Consider the following 21,181-nt stretch of genomic DNA (forward strand, 5'->3'; position numbering starts at 1 on the left):
AGAAATGACTTATAATAATAGCATAAAAGAGGTAAATGCTATATAGGAACATTTTTGTATACTACTGAAACTAAGTCGGTATTGATTCTAACTAGATTGTTATGAATTAAGATGTTAATTATAATTCAGGACAACTGCTAAGAAAACAACAGATAAATAAATAAGTATATACATATACTTGAAGAAATGAGAAGGGAATGGAAATGGTACACTAGAAAATATTTAGCACAAAATAAAGCAGTAATGAAGGAATTGGGGGACAAAAGAGATATACAGAAAATGCAAAATGGCAGAAGTAAATCTGTCCTTATCAGTAATCACATTAAATATAGATGCATTAAAGACTCCAGTAAAAGAAACAGATTGGCAGAATGAATTTTTAAAAATAATTCAACTATATGCTGTCTACAAGGGACTCACTTCAAATATAAGAACCCAAGTGGTTTAATGTGAAAGGATAGAAATATTTCATGCAAAGAGTACCCTCTGCAAGATAATATAGCTGAAGTAACTATATTGCTATCATGCAACATAGACTTTAAGACCAAAATTGTACAATAAAGAGAGAAGAATATTATGTAGTGATGAAAGGATGAATCCATCAAAAATACATAACAATTACAAACATATATGCACCTGAGAAAGTCACAAAATATATGAAGGAAAAACTGACAGAATTGAGCGGAGAAATAGACAGTTCACCAGTAATAGTTGGATACTTCATACCCCACTTTTAATAATGGATAGGACAACCAGTCTGGGGATCAACAAGGAAATAAAAGTCGTGAACAACATCAACTTACTAAACCTAACAGATGGATAGAGAACATTCTACCCCAAAACAGCAGAATACATATTCTGCTCGAGTGTACATGAAATACTCTTCAGCACTGATCATACATTAGACCACAAAACAAGATTCCATAAATTTTAAAATATTGAAATCATGCAAGATATCTTCTCTAACCACAAGGAAATGAAGTTAGAAGTCAAAAGGAAATATGCGAACTTCACAGATATAAAGAAATTAAGCAAGGCACTCTTCAAGGATTAAAGCAACTGGAACTCTCATACTTTGCTGGTAGAAGTACAAATTGGAATGACCTGTTTGGTAAACATTTTTGTATTTTAAGGTTAAGCACATGCTTATCAGATCGCTCAGCAACCCCATTCCTAGGTATTTATCCAAAAGAAATTAAGACATCTGCCCATGCAGTGACTTGTCTACAAATGTTTAGAGTTGGTAGTAGCCCCAGATTGGAAAGAAGTAAAATATCGAACTGGAGATGGATAAATTGTGGTGTCCAAACAATAGAATACTGCAAAGCAGTGAAAAGGAATTAACTAATAATATATTTGATTATGAAAGAATCTCGAGATTTATTCTAAATGAATTAATCCAGACACAAGAAAGTATGTATGATCGTAGTAATTTGATATTCAGAAATCTATACTGGGAAAAAGTAGATGGATTATTCCTAGGAACAAGAAGGTGGGGGCAGAGGGAAGAGAATTATTACCAAAAAACATGATAAAATTTTGTGGGGTGGTGGAAATGCTTTATATCATGATTGTGGTTTCACTTATGTTGGTAGGCACAACTGTGAAAACTCATCAAATTATACACTTACAATTTAAAGTTTTTATTGTTTGTAAATTATACCTCAATAAAGCTGACCCAAAAATGAAAAAAAAGAATTATAAAGACAAAAAAATTAACACTTCGGAACCAAGGGGTGGGAGTGGACCAGAAAACATTATTTGAATTAAGAGTTTTTAGGAGTAAGACAAAATGGAAATACAAACTGTTTGAAATTTGTGACAATGAGAACATGAAACTTACGGAGTATGGTCAAAACTTTACTCAGAATGAAATTTTAGCCTTAAATTATTTTATCAGTTGAAGTAGTAGTGGTCTAAACAACTCAAGGATTAGAACAATATTCATATCTTCTTCATGGGAAATAGGATAGATGTATTTATTTATTTTTATTTAACAAATATACATATGGCACTTACAATGTACTATATCTTTATAAAGATAAAAATGGAAATTAAATAGAAGTTGATAAGATCTAATTCTTGGAGAATATTTGTTAACTCTGAAAAGCTAACAAAAGTTAGCCTGTAAAAAAGCTAACAAAAAATAAAACGGAGTAAATAAATATCCCACATTATGGCTAAGAAAGAGTACAACCACGATGACAAGGAGACTAAAAGTGAGGGAAGGCAGTATACAACACAACACTAATAAATTTAAAATATTAATAAAGTGGGTCATTATCTTAAAGAGTAAATAATCATAATTTAATAATAATAGAGTTTCTGAAATAATTCTTTTCAGCTTTCTCTCTCATAATTCCTATATTTTAATCTTTCGCTCCAGCAAAAGGGATCTGTGCACTGTTCCCTAAGCACAACTTGTGTTTCCCGCCATGTCTAGCATTATTTGCTCACTTCTCTACCCTATTAATGGCATTTTCTTTTTGTGTATTCAGATGCTACCTATCTTTCAAGCAGGCACACTTTCCATTTCCTTGAGGAAACTCCCCCTAGCATCTTAGGTGGAAATGAGCACTTGTGACAGTACCCATCTGTCACTTACTCAGCTTTGTAGAACTATGTATCTTTTAATGCTGTATCTTCCTCCTCCTTATTGAGAATAAATACGTTGAATATTCCCACTATATATATATACCCCATCCCTGATATATATATAACTCTTATTATCCCCCCATACTCTAGTTTATACAGAGTAGGGGCTCTGGAAATAAACATTTAATTGATTGCTAAAAGTGAATCAAGGTGAGATTCAAGTTAGGAAAAAGTGGTTAACTACCATTCCAGGTAAAGTTAGGATTTCTTTGGGTAGTAATTTTCTAGTTAGGTGTGCATGAATGGGAGAATGTATTCAGTTTTTTCCACTTGAAGCCTCAGATAAATATATGTCTTGATACAACTGGCATCTTCCTAAGCCTCAATTTTTTTTTTTTGTAAAATGAGGGCAATATATATATTGAGTTTGTAAGACTGTATGAGACAATGAATGTGTAGCTCCTTGGCACAGCTCTTGGAACATATTCAATCCTGCAGAATTGTTACTTTCCCCACCTTTCATATGAGGTCACAATTACTTGCAACTACAATGTGGTTATTTCCCCATTTCAATATGCCTTAATATTTTGGCTGATAGCAATGAGCACACGTAGGTTGAAACAATACATAATTTAATGTTTAATTCTAATTTAGTTATTTCTTCATTCCCAAGCATAACCTATGCTAGATTGCTTTTTTCTCATTAGGCATGTTGTAATTTGCATCTTTCAGGTTTTTTATGAAACAGTTTTTATTTTTTCACCTGTCATTGCTGTATGGATTGGTGTACATTGTGACTAATTCTTTCATAGGTCACTGGACTAATTATTTGAGACTAGAACCCTTTGGGTGAATGGTTAATATTTAAGTTAGTATTTTTCTCTTTTTCCTCTGAAAAGGGAAATTGACAAATTTAAGTCATTGTTAATGGATTGCTGTAGTGATGTCTGCTTAGTTTGGTGACCTGTTGATGGCTGTCACCTACAGTTACAGGCAAGGTGGAGCTTAGTTGGACAATGGCAGAAGAGTGTTATCTCAGATTTTTGCAGACTTTTGGCATTTAGTCAGTATAAATAACAAAAGCAGAATAAAACAGATCTTTGAGTATCTGGTCAAGTCATTTCCACTGCCTTTTAAAATTATTTCTAGAGTTAAATGACTATTCTTTACCTGTATTTAATTTTGCATTATATACCTCTTCAGGTATACATAGATATTGAGGCACCTCAACCACCTTGTAGAAACTTAGTATGGTTTTAAATTTAATTATCATGATTTTAACATTTCTGAAAAATAGCACCATTCTGTACCAAGTCCCTAAACTCAGAAGTGTTTTTATGAATCTGTTTTATATCCTGTGAGGAAATATGTATTTTTCAGTCTTTTTTGATAGATTCATAGTATTTTAAAGATGCAATCTCAGAAATCTAAGTGTTAAAATTAGTGTAGTAATGTTCCTAGTACTGGGAGAGGAAAAACACAACCAAAGTTTTATTTTGTTATAAAAATTAACAGCAAAATAAGTAACAGTGATAAAACTCTTTTCTCTTTAGGGCCAAGGAATACGAGAGTTTATTGGAAACAAAAAATTCTGGCTCAGACTCACCCTATAAAGCGAAGTGAGTATTTTATCATGCATTTTAGTTCTTTGTCTCTTCAGTCTTTGCCTGTAACAAAAGTTTATCTGAACCATCATTGTATGCCTGTGGTCATGGACTTTGTATCTGATGCCTAGAATTTTATTCTAACACAGTGGTATCCAACTGGGGATGGTTTTGTGAGAGGACATTTGTCTGTGCCTGGGGGTATGTGATAATATTTTGGTTATCACAGCTTGGAAAAATGGTGCAGCTGCCATCAAGCGTGCAGAGGTCAGGGGATACTGTTAACCATTCTTCAGTGCACAAGATAGGCCTCCACAGCAAAGTATTACCGCATCCAAAACATCAATAGTGCTGAGGTAAAGAAACCCTATTCTAACAAAACAAGTTCTGGCAAGGCTGTACTGGTTCTTACTCTGAGGAGATCTCATTCAAGATTGTTGCAAAGGCCACTTGACAGATGAGGATTTAGACTCCGCCGTTGGGTGTCAGTGTAATTACTGAGTGTAATAGCTAAGTAAACAAAAACATCGTCATTTTGCTTCTCTCAAATAGACTGCCAGTAGAGGTTCAGTGAGAGAAAGGTACTTACATAATACTGCTGATGGGGGTACAGACTGGTGTAGTCTTATTGAAAGGCAATGTGAATCCGGAGCTTAGGATGTCCACTTTTTTGCTTACGGTTAAGATATCTTTTATTCATTATGTATATGATTAAGTTCTAGCACTTGAAGTTGTACTTTATTTTTTTAATTTATAGTTGATTTACAATGTTGTGTTAGTTTCTGGTGTACAACAAAATGATCCAGTTATACATATATTTTTTTTCCAATTCTATTCCATTATAGTTTATTACAAGATATTGAATATAGTTCCCTGTGCTATACAGTAGGACCTTGTTGTTTATCTATTTTATATATAGTAGTTTGTATCTGCTGGTCCCAAACTCCTAATTTATCCACCAAATTGTTTTGTATTGGCATGTGAATACTAATACAAATTAATGGAATAGATTTTTTAAAACAGTCTAGAAATAGATCCAAAATTTGAGGAAATTTAATATATGATGTGGTATAGTGTTTGCAAAGATGGCCAGAAGTTGTTGAGCCATTCCTGGAGGCACGTCCCTTTGCAATATAACTTTGCCACCTCTCCATCAAGGAGTGGACTCTATTTTCCTTACTCTTGAATTTGTTCTGGCCTTTTGACTTGTTCTGATCCACAGTCTACTGCAGAAGCAATATGTGACTCCTGAGCCTTGGCTCCAGAAGTCTTGAGGCTTCTGCTCACAACTTTGCTTTCTTGCTCCCCTGTGACTGCCATATAAGGAAGCTTGGGTCAGCCTCCTTGAGGATGACAGATCACTTGGTCATGGTGTATAATCCTTTTAATATGCTGTTGAATTTGTTTTGCTTGTTTTATTGAGGGTTTTTGCTTCAGTGTTCATAGAGGATATCAGGCCTTATCAAGCCTCTGCTTGTGTCACATTTGTTTATGTCCCATTGGCCAAGGCAAGTCATTTTGCCAAGTCCATAGTCACTGTCTGAGGTGACTATGTAAGTCATGGCTGGCAAGATATACTTCAAGGGGGACCTTTAATGTAACAATCTACTATACAACTTTCTCTGGATTCTCCTCTTGACTAGATGCCCTTTTTCAGTATCTTTTGCCTGGTTGTTTCTTGTCTCTTTGACCGTTGACATTAACATGCCTTTGTCCTGAGAGTTCAAATAGAGAATTACTCCCTTGGTAATCTCATTTAGTTTCATGACTTTAAACATCTAGTATCTGGATGGACTTTAAATTTATGTCTCCAATCCAGACCTGTCCCCAGAACTCCAGAGTACTATATCCAACTTCCTATTTAGCATTTCCACTTGGATGTCTCTCTGTTCACTTGGATGCCTCAAGTGAATATGTGCAAAATTAAACTCCTGAAATTTGCTCCCATACCTTACCCCTCATATTTTTGCTCATCCTTAATTTAAGGATGGCAAGCCCATCCTTAAATTAAGTCATCTAAAATCTTCAGAGTCATCCTTTTTCTCACACTCTACTTTCAGTCCATCAAAAAAATTCTCTTGGCTCTATCTGTAAAATATATTCAGAATCTGACCACTATTCATTACCTCCATAGTAACTAGTCTAGTCTAACCTACCATTGTCTCTCATCTGGATTATTCTAGCAGCTTCCTAATTAGTTCTACACTGCTCTGCCCTTGCTTACTACAGTCTCTTTACCACAGGGCAACCAGGCTATTCTTTTAAATTATAAGTCTAGAAAAATGGCAGTAGCAATAGAGCATAATTTTTCAATATCTTCAAATTTTAACATAGAAACCAGATAACTAATAAAGAAAACCAAAAACCCATGGAAGCATTTACAAAAAAAACTACATTGCCAGATATCTACATGAAATCTGAAATACAAGTGGATGGGAACAAATATCCACAAGACCTGCATGGTAATGACATCAGTGTGAAAGAAAGCAAAGAGAAGCAACTGGGATAACAGATGTAAGGAAAGGATAACCCCAAAATAACTAACGGTTTTCACTGGAAGGTTCAGGGGACCAATTTGAGAGAAGCACCTGAACCTCATTCTTAAGTAGGTTCCTCAGGATGGGCTGATGTGAAAAATGTTGCCTTAATTCTTACTCTTTCTTATCAATAATTTTATGGCCTCAAAAATCAGTTTTGCCAGTTACAAAATCCTTGACCCACATTATCTTTTCTTGAGGATCTTAAATACTAAGAGAGAATGAACCTTAGACAATCAAAATTATTAGACATCAACATAAAGACTAGGGATGAATGTTAAAGTTATAGTTTCTTATAGAACTAAGAATAACTGATGGCCAGAAGAAAAAGAATATTATGTAATAACTGTATCTCAGATGTTTTTATAGTGTAACTATAAGAAAAATATTGGGGAGAATGGGGAAAACATAATTCTAAAAAATTCACCATTCTCCAATTATATTGGTGATGGTATTATTGATAATGTTATTCTGAGTCTGTGTGCATAATAGTAAGGATAAAGTAAAGAAGATTATGGAGACTAGCATTCTTTCATCCCCTGTATTACTGAGAAACTGAATTCTCAGTCTGGATGAAAGGAGATAGATGTAATACATTAGAGATCAGGTAATACCCCTGTAGGACTGAATTTGAAATATATGAATTTATGAGATACTTTATCTTTTAAAAAGTGTTCTGCGTATTTGTGTGTATACGTATTTGTGTATATACATATATAGATACACATGTATTATACATGTGTGTGTACACACATTTACTTATTTCCTAGCTCTGTCGATTGAAGAGGCCTAGAAGCAAATGACCAATGCAGTAGCAGTGAGCATATCTCACTAAAGGGAGCAAGAACTTCTTGGAAAAATGTCTAATGCTAGATCTGAATGCTCTGTCATACTAGGTGGCAAGGGAGCACTCAAAGACTGCTAGTGTTTTATCAAAAGACTCAGGAGCTGACTTGAAAAGTTTACTACTAGACAAAAATAGGACAATTTAAGCATCAAAAAGGATAATTATTGTAACCGATTGAAATTGGTAACCAACTAGCAGATGAAAAGAAATGTGTCCTTATAAAATTATTCTAGCTAATAAATGAAAATGACTCTTCCTCCAGTTTCCCCTCCCTTTCCAGAAAAATTCAGTCCTAAAGCCACTAGATGAGAGAGCACCAAGCAACCATCTGCACTGGCTGGATGGCTGGAGGCAGCAGTGGCACAACGGTGGGTGTCAGAGCCTGAGTAGGCTAAGGAGGGGTGCCAGGTGTGGAGGTGCAGAGCCCAAGCAGAGCGCAGGGAGCTTCCATGTCGGGTAGGACACCATGGCCTGGTGTGGGGAATCAGAGCCAAATGAGGAGGGTAATCCATGGAATGTCATCCTGACACAGTCTGTCAGGGGAGTCTTGCAAAGGGTGTGAAACCCGAGCAAGCTGAGAAGGGCAGAAGAGCCCAGAGTAGGGAGTCGGAGGCCAAGCAGGAAGATACTGGTATGCATAAAGAAAGATGCATGATATGTTAGGTGGATTGTTCCCATAAGTAAATATATTAAGGATGAGAGAAGAGACTTAAAAATAGACCCAGGGAGAATAGAAAATCCTATGGTGGTGAATTGGAATTGTAGATATCAGTTTTAACTCCTATTTTCCGTTATATATATAGGTAGAAATAAATGTAGATGTAAAGTGTAGGGATGCACACACACACACACACAAACACGTGTGACCCTTGAACAATGAGGGTGGGGCTGGGGCGCCCACCCCGTGAGCAGTCAGAAATCTGCCTGTAACTTTTACGGTCGGCCCTTCCCCTCCAAAGTTCTGCATTCACGGATTCAACCAACCCTGAATCCTGTGGGACATACATAGTGAAAAAAATCTGCGTACAGATGGACCTGCACAGTTCAAAGCCCTGTTGCTCAAGCGTCAACTCTGTGTTTATATAATTATATATATAGTTATATGTATTTTTTATATTTATTTATATAATAATATACACACATTTTCTAGATCTTTCCACTAAGAATGAGGGCCTGGGAGCAGCAACACCCTGATAGCATTGAGCACATCTAGTATACCCATGTAAGTATGAAGGTGAGGTAGTACCCTGAAAGGGATAGATGGGTTCTTTTTCCACAGGAAAGGATGCTGGCTGGCAACAATGAAAGATGACCAATGTAGGAGGCAATATATGCACACTGGAGAGCCTCCCATCAAGCCTCTTAGATAGCCTCAACCACCAGAGGGCAGACAACAGAAGCAAGAAAAACTACAATCCTGCAGCCTGTGGACCAAAAACCACAGTTACAGAAAGATAGAGAAGATGAAAAGGCAGAGGGCTATGTACCAGATGAAGGAACAAGAAAAAACCCCAGAAAAACAACTAAATGAAGTGGAGATAGGCAACCTTCCAGAAAAAGAATTCAGAATAATGATAGTGAAGATGATCCAGGACCTCGGAATAAGAATGGAGGCAAAGGTTGAGAAGATGCAAGAAATGATTAACAAAGACCTAGAAGAATTAAAGAACAAACAAACAGAGATGACCAATACAATAACTGAAATGAAAGCTACACTAGAAGGAATCAATAGCAGAATAACTGAGGCAGAAGAACGGATAAGTGACCTGGAAGACAGAATGGTGGAATTCACTGCTGCGGAACAGACTAAAGAAAAAAGAATGAAAAGAAATGAAGACAGCCTAAGAGACCTCTGGGACAACATTAAACGCAACAACACTCGCATTATAGGGGTCCCAGAAGGAGAAGAGAGAGAGAAAGGACCAGAGAAAATATTTGAAGAGATTATAGTCGAAAACTTCCCTAACATGGGAAAGGAAATAGCCACCCAAGTCCAGGAAGCGCAGAGAGTCCCATACAGGATAAACCCAAGGAGAAACACGCCGAGACACATAGTAATCAAAGTGGCAAAAATTAAAGACAAAGAAAAATTATTGAAAGCAGCAAGGGAAAAACGACAAATAACATACAAGGGAACTCCCATAAGGTTAACAGCTGATTTCTCAGCAGAAACTCTGCAAGCCAGAAGGGAGTGGCATGATATACTTAAAGTGATGAAAGGGAAGAACCTACAACCAAGATTACTCTACCCGGCAAGGATCTCATTTAGATTTGATGGAGAAATCAAAAGCTTTACAGACAAGCAAAAGCTAAGAGAATTCAGCACCACCAAACCAGCTCTACAACAAATGCTAAAGGAACTTCTCTAAGTGGGAAACACAAGAGAAGAAAAGGACCTACAAAAACAATCCCAAAACAATTAAGAAAATGGTCATAGGAACATACATATCGATAATTACCTTAAACGTGAATGGATTAAATGCCCCAACCAAAAGACATAGACTGGCTGAATGGATACAAAAACAAGACCCATATATATGCTGTCTACAAGAGACCCACTTTAGACCTAGGGACACATACAGACTGAAAGTGAGGGGATGGAAAAAGATATTCCATGCAAATGGAAATCAAAAGAAAGCTGGAGTAGCTATACACATATCAGATAAAATAGACTTTAAAATAAAGAATGTTACAAGAGACAAGGAAGGACACTACATAATGATCCAGGGATCAATCCAAGAAGAAGATATAACAATTATAAATATATATGCACCCAACATAGGAGCACCTCAATACATAAGGCAACTGCTAACAGCTATAAAAGAGGAAATCGACAGTAACACAATCATAGTGGGGGACTTTAACACCTCACTTACACCAATGGACAGATCATCCAAAATGAAAATAAATAAGGAAACAGAAGCTTTAAATGACACAATAGATCAGATAGATTTAATTGATATATATAGGACATTCCATCCAAAAACAGCAGATAACACGTTCTTCTCAAGTGCGCACGGAACATTCTCCAGGATAGATCACATCTTGGGTCACAAATCAAGCCTCAGTAAATTTAAGAAAATTGAAATCATATCAAGCATCTTTTCTGACCACAACGCTATGAGATTAGAAATGAATTACAGGGAAAAAAACGTAAAAAAGACAAACACATGGAGGCTAAACAATACGTTACTACATAACCAAGAGATCACTGAAGAAATCAAAGAGGAAATAAAAAAATACCTAGAGACAAATGACAATGAAAACACGACAACCCAAAACCTATGGGATGCAGCAAAAGCGGTTCTAAGAAGGAAGTTTATAGCTATACAAGCCTACCTAAAGAAACAAGAAAAATCTCAAGTAAACAATCTAACCTTACACCTAAAGAAACTAGAGAAAGAAGAACAAACAAAACCCAAAGTTAGCAGAAGGAAAGAAATCATAAAGATCAGAGCAGAAATAAATGAAATAGAAGCAAAGAAAACAATAGCAAAGATCAATAAAACTAAAAGTTGGTTCTTTGAGAAGATAAACAAAATTGATAAGCCATTAGCCAGACTCATCAAGAAAAAGAGGGAGAGGACTCAAATCAATAAAATCAGAAATGAAAAAGGAGAAGTTACAACAGACACCGCAGAAATACAAAGCATCCTAAGAGACTACTACAAGCAACTTTATGCCAACAAAATGGACAACCTGGAAGAAATGGACAAATTCTTAGAAAGGTATAACCTTCCAAGACTGAATCAGGAAGAAATAGAAAATATGAACAGACCAATCACAAGTAATGAAATTGAAACTGTGATTAAAAATCTTCCAACAAACAAAAGTCCAGGACCAGATGGCTTCACAGGTGAATTCTATCAAACATTTAGAGAAGAGCTAACACCCATCCTTCTCAAACTCTTCCAAAATATTGCAGAGGAAGGAACACTCCCAAACTCATTCTATGAGGCCACCATCACCCTGATACCAAAACCAGACAAAGACACTACAAAAAAAGAAAATTACAGACCAATATCACTGATGAATATAGATGCAAAAATCCTCAACAAAATACTAGCAAACAGAATCCAACAACACATTAAAAGGATCATACACCACGATCAAGTGGGATTTATCCCAGGGATGCAAGGATTCTTCAATATACGCAAATCAATCAATGTGATACACCATATTAACAAATTGAAGAATAAAAACCATATGATCATCTCAATAGATGCAGAAAAAGCTTTTGACAAAATTCAACACCCATTTCTGATAAAAACTCTCCAGAAAGTGGGCATAGAGGGAACCTACCTCCACATAATGAAGGCCATATATGACAAACCCACAGCAAACATCATTCTCAATGGTGAAAAACTGAAAGCATTTCCTCTAAGATCAGGAACGAGACAAGGATGTCCACTCTCACCACTATTATTCAACATAGTTCTGGAAGTCCTAGCCACGGCAATCAGAGAAGAAAAAGAAATAAAAGGAATACAAATTGGAAAAGAAGAAGTAAAACTGTCACTGTTTGCGGATGACATGATACTATACATAGAGAATCCTAAAACTGCCACCAGAAAACTGCTAGAGCTAATTAATGAATATGGTAAAGTTGCAGGATACAAAATGAATGCACAGAAATCTCTTGCATTCCTATACACTAATGATGAAAAATCTGAAAGAGATATTAAGGAAACACTCCCATTTACCACTGCAACAAAAAGAATAAAATACCTAGGAATGAACCTACCTAGGGAGACAAAAGACCTGTATGCAGAAAACTATAAGACACTGATGAAAGAAATGAAAGATGATACCAACAGATGGAGAGATATACCATGTTCTTGGATTGGAAGAATCAACATTGTGAAAATGAGTATACTACCCAAAGCAATCTACAGATTCAATGCAATCCCTATCAAATTACCAATGGCATTTTTTACGGAGCTAGAACAAATCATCTTAAAATTTGTATGGAGACACAAAAGACCCCGAATAGCCAAAGCAGTCTTGAGGCAAAAAAATGGAGCTGGAGGAATCAGACTCCCTGACTTCAGACTATACTACAAAGCTACAGTAATCAAGACAATATGGTACTGGCACAAAAACAGAAACATAGATCAATGAAACAAGATAGAAAGCCCAGAGATTAACCCACGCACCTATGGTCAACTAATCTATGACAAAGGAGGCAAAGATATACAATGGAGAAAAGACAGTCTCTTCAATAAGTGGTGCTGGGAAAACTGGACAGCTACATGTAAAAGAATGAAATTAGAATACTCCCTAACACCATACACAAAAATAAACTCAAAATGGATTAGAGACCTAAATATAAGTCTGGACACTATAAAACTCTTAGAGGAAAACATAGGAAGAACACTCTTTGACATAAATCACAGCAAGATCTTTTTTGATCCACCTCCTAGAGTAATGGAAATAAAAACAAAAATAAACAAGTGGGACCTAATGAAACTTCAAAGCTTTTGCACAGCGAAGGAAACCATAAACAAGACGAAAAGACAACCCTCAGAATGGGAGAAAATATTTGTAAATGAATCAACGGACAAAGGATTAATCTCCAAAATATATAAACTGCTCATTCAGCTCAATATCAAAGAAACAAATACCCCAATCCAAAAATGGGCAGAAGACCTAAATAGACATTTCTCCAAAGAAGACATACAGACGGCCACGAAGCACATGAAAAGATGCTCAACATCACTAATTATTAGAGAAATGCAAATCAAAACTACAATGAGGTATCACCTCACTCCTGTTAGAATGGGCATCATCAGAAAATCTACAAACAACAAATGCTGGAGAGGGTGTGGAGAAAAGGGAACCCTCTTGCACTGTTGGTGGGAATGTAAATTGATACAGCCACTATGGAGAACAATATGGAGGTTCCTTAAAAAACTAAAAATAGAATTACCATATGACCCAGCAATCCCACTACTGGGCATATACCCAGAGAAAACCGTAATTCAAAAAGACACATGCACCCGAATGTTCATTGCAGCACTATTTACAATAGCCAGGTCATGGAAGCAACCTAAATGCCCATCAGCAGACGAATGGATAAAGAAGTTGTGGTACATATATACAATGGAATATTACTCAGCCATAAAAAGGAACGAAATTGAGTCATTTGTTGAGAAGTGGATGGATCTAGAGACTGTCATACAGAGTGAAGTAAGTCAGAAAGAGAAAAACAAATATCGTATATTAATGCATGCATGTGGAACCTAGAAAAATGGTACAGATGAGCCAGTTTGCAGGGCAGAAGTTGAGACACAGATGTAGAGAATGGACATATGGACACCAAGGGGGGAAAAGTGTGGTGAGGTGGGGATGGTGGTGTGCTGAATTGGGCGATTGGGATTGACATGTATACAGCGATGTGTATAAAATTGATGCCTAATAAGAACCTGCAGTATAAAAAAACAAACAAAACAACTAATACTAAACTTTCATTGGGTTATTTGTATGGAAATATGTTAATATAAATGTTTCAGACATTACATGAAATTTCTAAAAATCTTATATTTGTATGGAAATATGTATGGAAATATGTTAATATAAATGTTTAAAAAAAATATATGCACACTGTTTTCATCTTATATGGGGATTTCTTAAGCTGTTACATTTAGAAATACAGACTTAAGCATATTATTTAAAAATGGAAGGGGAACCAGTAGCCTTAAATTTAGACTATGTACCTTTCAAATAGAGGAGGTGAAAGAAAAAAAGAAGTTAATATATTTATGTCTTCCTGTCCATCACACCGAAGAACAATGTTAGTTCCTAACGTGGACCCAGTCTCCTTTCTTACACTTTTATAAATCTTCCCAATGATCCTAATGAACCTCCCAACATTGACTGTGATAAAAGTTAGGGATCCTTACAGAGAAGCCCTTACATTTCACATTTGCCAGGGACAGGTTTGAACTTAGAGTTGTTAGAATTTGTTCAAGTTTTGAGAAGAAAATATCTGACCTTAAAAAATTCTCCATAAAGCCATTTACCTGACAGATACTTCTCATGTTCTTGGCTAGGGGTTATGAATCCTTCACTTTTACTTTTCATGCTAGAAAAAATTAACATGCCAGAAGTAACTCAAATAGCAATTTCTGTATTAATAAAAACTGCACCCTCTAAACAGCTCCTATTCTTGCCCTGTAGGGAAAATACAGCTTTCAGGGCTTGAGTCCTGTGACATTCTATCATTATTTATAATATGAATCAAAATCTAATGTTTTTCTTGAGAGGGGCTATATTATTTGTGGTACTTCTGTGGAGGCAGGGAATAAAACAGAGGTTTAGCTCATGTTACCTAAGCATCCCCTTGATTAGGCATTCTTCCCTGAAAGATAGGTTCATATGAATCCCAGATTTGATTTACCTCAGGGTGAAATACAAGCTTCTTGTATTCTGTGAATTAAAATGGCCCTTGTGCCTCCCTAAATACCCCTGGTTTTCAGTGGAATGTGAACATTCTTGGTAAGAATAGTGCTAGATTCATATGCATCCATTGCTATGGCTGGATATTCAGTTACATGGTGTGCAGGCTTTATTCAGCCAAAAGCTGAAGTGGCTGGCTACTTATCTGTCACACAGTGAAGTTCGCTGCCAATATTCATCCACATGATAAGGTCAGTAACTTTAATCGGATGGGACTCTAGCCCATATTCGATTAGGAAGAAAGGAAGTATGTTGCTCTTATTCTATTTTTGTATTTTTTATATTCCCTTTTTCCTTTTGTTAGGTTGAGACTTTCTGTCAATGAATAGTAATAAGAGTTGGTCATTTATTGAATGTCTACTTTAGTGAATGGTGTTAGGTACATTACGTTAATTATCTCTAATCTTCAGAAGCTCTGAAAGAAAAAAAAATATATATATATACATATATATATAAAATCTTCACTTTTAAGTTGAAGAAACTGAGATTGAAAGTAGTTAAATAACCTCCCCAGGGTTTACATATGTGGTATGTTCTGGAGCCAGAATTTAAGCATAGGTATTTCTGATTTTAGAGTTTGTATTTATTCCTTGACTTATCAAAGTAAACTTCATATGGATAGCTTAGGTTTAAACTGGAGTTCACCAGGGCCTTTTTGAGCTGCAACTACTGTTGTATTCTTTGAGGAATTCAATTTTTTTACATAAATACATTTCTAGATGAAATTATATTCTAGGATATTATTCATTTGTGAATGAAATTTCCTTATTTGAATTGACTAATATGGTGTGGAGACAAAGCATGAAATTTGAAGATTAAAGGCCTAGGTTTCTAGTCCCAATAATACATTTACCAGTCGTGAGGCCTTGGGAAAGTCACCTAATTTGCCTGAGCCTTGGCGTCTTCATTTTTCAAATAGGGATGGACAGTGTTTTTCAGAGGACTAAAAATGATCATGTACGTGAAAGTATTTTGTAACATATGAGGTTATGGATATTATTAATATTAATGTAAAGAAGAAATTTCTTCTTAGACCATTCATCATTAAATATCTATTGAGTGTACTTATCTAGAGGTGCTACGGATAAGATGGTGAATGGGTTGACAAGAACCCTGTCTCAGGATTTCCATAGTGGCACAGTGGTTAAGAATCCGCCTGCCAATGCAGGGGACACAGGTTCAATCCCTGGTCCAGGAAGATCCCACATGCCACGGAGCAACTAAGCCTGTGCACCACAACTACTGAGCCTGTGCTCTAGAGCCCACGAGTCACAACTACTGAGCCCACGTGCCACAACTGCTGAAGCCCGCGCGCCTAGAGCCCATGCTCCACAACAAGAGAAGCCACCCAATGAGAAGCCCGCACACCACAACGAAGAGTATCCCCCGCTCGCTGCAGCTAGAGAAAGCCCATGTGCAACAACGAAGACCCAACGCAGCCAAAAATTAATTAATTAATTAATAATAAAAAAAAGAGAAGAACCCTGTCTCATGAAGTTAATACTGTGCTTCTGCACTGTCCAATATGATAGCTTCTAGCCACATATGGCTGTTTAAATTACTTAAATTAAATAAAACTTAAAATTTAATTCCTCAGTCACACTAACTATATTTCAAGTGCACAATAGGTACATTTGGCTAGCAGCCACCAGGTTGGACAGTACAGATACGGAACATTCCCATCATTACCAAAAGTTCTGTTGTAAATCTCTGCATGGGAGAGACTTGTAATAAGTGATTTGAAGGAATAGTCAAATCAGAGAAAGCAATGTTTGGCCTAAGAACTTAGGGATAAGTAGGACTTTTCTAGATAATGTGGAGGTGGGGGAAGCACTTCAGAAGGAAGGAATGAATAGCATTTGCAAAGACACTGAAGCAGGAAGAGCGGGATTTAGATCCAGAAAGACCTCGTGCATACAGAGCCTGTGTGGCAAGACTAGCCCTACATGGGAGGAATCAGTCTTCCTTGATTGTAATAGGAGAAATAAGGGAGAGTATGGGTGAAGTGCTGATATCCTTGTAGATTTTGTGGCAGAAAGAAGATTTTCTTGTTCCAGTAGCTTCCATTTTCTCTATAAAATGTAAGATCTTCTTATGTGAAAGCAAGGGGGAAAAAGGAACGGGTGGAGTTGTGAGGAGACTGAGCAATATATGAAGCAAGTCTTTGTAGGAGAGTGAGCAGACTAGACAAACTTATATTAGTAAGGTTCTGAATCTATAGTCATACCAATCTTTTGCATGGTGTGACTGTTGCTCAGTATCAAAAATGGAAAAGGCGGGCAGATGTTCACTAATCCAGCTAAATAAGTTAATGTATGCAAGGCACTGAGAGGGATGCCTGGCCCACTAAACAAACATTAGTGATTGTTACCATGGCTGGGGGTTAGCTGTAGGAGTAACAGAACAACAGAAAGGGAATGTAGCACACGTTTACAAGAAAGTGATTATAATGATGGCCTATGGAATCAATCATAGATAAAAATGGAAGTAAGGCAACAGGGAGATGATGCATAGGGGGAAAGTGGAGAGATCTGGGAAAGCGTCTGGTGAGTATCTGCTGGTAGGATACTCAAGCAAGTAAGTTGAAAGGAGAGGAGGATTGATCAAAGAGTGAGGTATATGAAACAGAAGAAGTAAGGGCTTCAAAGAAATATTACATACATTCCCCTTACTAAAGAATCTTACGATCTAGGAAATATGTGTTATTCTTGGTGAAAAGGAAATAATTGCTCTATTGTCTAAATGACATCAGCAGTGGCAGGAAATCCCCAAATTGCCTGTAAATTGGAAAATGGGGAGTTTGACATTCTGAGAGTTTACAGTGCTTATAACATGGTATCCAAGGCTACCTTGAAGATTTAAATCAAAATATGAAAATCTGCTCAGGCTCTTATACTCATTTTCTCTGCCATCATACTCTTACCTTTCCCCATCTCCAATTCTGTTCTAGTTTAAGGGTCACGCGGAAACTGATGGCAGCAATTGCTCCAGCTAATCCTGTGGATGGACGGTACTGTCCTCTAGATCTATTTTGTGTCACAAGGACTAGATTGGTGTTTGTGAACATAGGATAATACCAGCCTTAGGAGTGGTTTGTTTTTCTTCCCCTTAGGTGCTCTATGAAGCAGTTTCTAATACAATAATGAAAGTAACTTTTGTTTAAAAATATTTAGGAACATGAAATATTATAGTCTAATACATTCATGTCATTCTTCTCTTTCATTTTGTATCCAAGGCTTCAGCGATTAGCCAAAGATCTTCTAAAACAACTACAAGTACAAGACAGTGGCTCATGGGCAAACAATAAGGTTTCTGCTTTAGATCGTACCCTTGGTGAGGTCGCTAGAATATTGGAAAAAGAGGTATGTAACTAATCTCTGGCCTCTGACCTTAATCTTTATGTTTCTTTCTTATTATGATGGGCCCTGGGGCTATAAGGCAGACTCTCAGTATATGTGTTTCTTTGGTGTTTCCAAAAGCTGGTCAACCATTGGTGGATATTTTTTCTTTTTGTTCTTAAGGATATCGAAGTTGTTTTTAGTTGTTTTAGTTGAAGTCCTCTATGGCAAAAATATATTCTTTAGGTCATGGTTTTCTCAGTCATATTTCCTCCCACACAAACAACATGAAATTATTTTAAATGAAATCAGAGTAATAAAGATACATAGTTTTATGGCAGAAAATATAAAACTTTGAATTATAAAGCTCATAAATCACAGATTTTCACAAAACACCAACTTCCTTCCTGTTTCCAGTGGAAGATTTGGTAGTTTTCTTTAATGACTTAGAGCTATTAAATGTTTCAGTGACAGTTTTAAAAGTCCTTAATGATTTTCAAAGTATTTATTATTCACTATAGAAAAATTTAAATGTACAAAGAAGAAACAAAACTCCCTGTAATACCCACTATTGACATTTTATTGTATTTTTTCTAATCCTTTTACTGTACATTTTTTACATTATTTTATCTAACTAATTTTATCATAAATATTTTCTCATATATTTTAAAATTCTTTTTAACTGAATGAACATATCACAATTTACACAATTTATATCACTTAGGTGGCTTCTAATTTTTCTATTTAAGGTAATGACTATCTTTGTTTATTAGCTGCATTTTTTTGTTTTCTGGGTTTAAAATGTATTATATAATATTTTATATATACAAAAGAATGTAGTGATAAAAATTACATAAATAAATGAACAATGCAATCTCATGACCAGCCTAAGAACTAGATTGATCCCAGTACGTTTATGGTTCCCACTGTGTTCCTTCCTTACCCTGTCCCCCTGCCTCTGCTCCCTCTGAGAGAAATACTGTACAGAATTAAAGGGGTATCCTTTCTTTGTTTTTTAAAAATAGTGTTATTGCTTTATCACATAAATGTATATTTAAATAATATATGATTTCGTTTTGCTTGTGTTTAACCTTTATAAAATACCACACTGCAGACTTAACGTGATTTTTTTCAATCAAAATTATGGGTTTAAGTTTTATTTAAGCTTGTAAATGTAGCTGTTTTTCATTTATTTTCTCTGTTGTATAGTGAGTACTACATTGTGTTAGTAGTACATTTTTTTATATTGTTCTCCTGACAGTAGATGTTCATTTTCGGCATTGGATATGTGTGTGTGTGTGTGTGTGTGTGTGTGTGTGTGGTGGGGGAGAGGTAGAGAGAGAAGGGGCAATTCTGCTCAAACAATTCTTGTATCAGAGCAAGTGAACAAGAATTTCTCTAAAGCAGGGAGCCTCAGACTTTAGTCTGCATCAGAATCACCTAGAGGACTTGTTAAAACACCTTGGATTTCTGATTCAGTAGGTCTGGAGTGGGTCCCAAGAATTTGTATTTCTAATATGTTCCCAAGTGACACTGCTGCTGCTGGCCCAGGGACTGTACTTTGAGAATCAGTGCTCTACTCTAGGGAATATGCCTCATGGGTGGAATTACCGGATTTTCAGTCATATGAATGACCAACTCTACAAGACAGTGCTCAGCTGCATTTTGGCATCAGAAAATACAATCCTCTATAGGAACTGAGAGCAGCATATTCACTGTGACATCATGGCAGAGCCACATAGAGTCAGGTCCTTTGTATAACATGTCCTTTTCAGAGTATGAGAGAGTTCAGAAACTCTTAGTTGTCCAACATATACTAGATAGAGTGTTTGGAGGTTTTATATACCTTGGAAAAATCTCTAATTATTTTAAAATTAGCAGATACTGATTTTATTTTTTATAAAGGGTACTTATACTTTGAATTAAAAGGCACTTGCTTGAAGATACCACCGTGTATACCGTATCTCATGAATACTGTTTTAGATTGAAGTAATCACAAAATTTTTGAGGGAAAAGTAAAATGATCTGTATAAGAAAGATATTCAGTATGAAAATCTAAGTAAAGTTATTTCATTCACAAAGGGGCAATTTACTGGAATACCACTGGTCCCTTATAATTTGAGGGAGAAAAATGTCTGGCTCCCGGTCTAAATGATCTGTGTCAGGAACCTTGCTGCAAAGCTGTCCTCAGAGTATACACTGCAGGACCACCTAAGAGTCTAAACTTACCTACAATAAGATCCTTTTGCAACTTTTATAACTAAAATCCTTTTTACCTAGCCAAGACAGACTAACTTTATGTGAAATTCTGTTCATAGAGTTATACTGACATTTCAGTGTAATTCAGCTGATGGTATTTATGATTTCAGTCTAAGAATTATAAATAACCATTCCTTTTTGTTTGGAAAACTGCCTGGAGTAACAAAATCATTAACACCAAAGCCAAGTACCCAGTGAAGGATCTGAAGACAGCCTAGAAGTGACAGGGGGGGAACTGGTGGAACTTGGGCAAGCACTCACTGAGGAATGGTGAGAGATTAATATTGAGGTCTTTGTCCTGTAATTTAGACCTCAACACACTGATGCTTTCTGTTACTGCTTTGACACAGTTTCCTTAGATAATTTTTCTGAAGTTCTGAGAACTGATTTTAGGGCTAACAGGTTAAATGTGTGATACACAAAAATGTTCTTGTCACAAAGGAGATTTGGAAACTGAGGAGACCTGGGTTTTGGAATACTTACTGTGTGTCTCACGTCCCTTCTGGCTTTTTGGGTTCTCTGATTCTGTTCAGAAATAAAATG

At 36.2% G+C, this 21,181-nt stretch overlaps 1 protein-coding gene across 6 annotated transcripts in view; it reads left to right on the plus strand.

Annotated features, from left to right (window-relative positions):
* The window catches only part of SCAPER (S-phase cyclin A associated protein in the ER), a 489,933-nt gene that overhangs the window by 248,572 nt on the left and 220,180 nt on the right, over nt 1-21,181 (plus strand). For all 6 annotated transcript variants that reach the window (XM_068556227.1, XM_068556251.1, XM_068556256.1 and 3 more), the window contains 2 exons: nt 4,149-4,214; nt 18,277-18,403. In XM_068556227.1, the coding sequence (XP_068412328.1) occupies nt 4,149-4,214; nt 18,277-18,403 (193 nt within the window). The remainder of the gene's footprint in view (nt 1-4,148; nt 4,215-18,276; nt 18,404-21,181) is intronic.

Source organism: Eschrichtius robustus, chromosome 1 (genome assembly GCF_028021215.1).
Source record: "Eschrichtius robustus isolate mEscRob2 chromosome 1, mEscRob2.pri, whole genome shotgun sequence".
Taxonomy (NCBI): Eukaryota; Metazoa; Chordata; class Mammalia; order Artiodactyla; family Eschrichtiidae; genus Eschrichtius; species Eschrichtius robustus.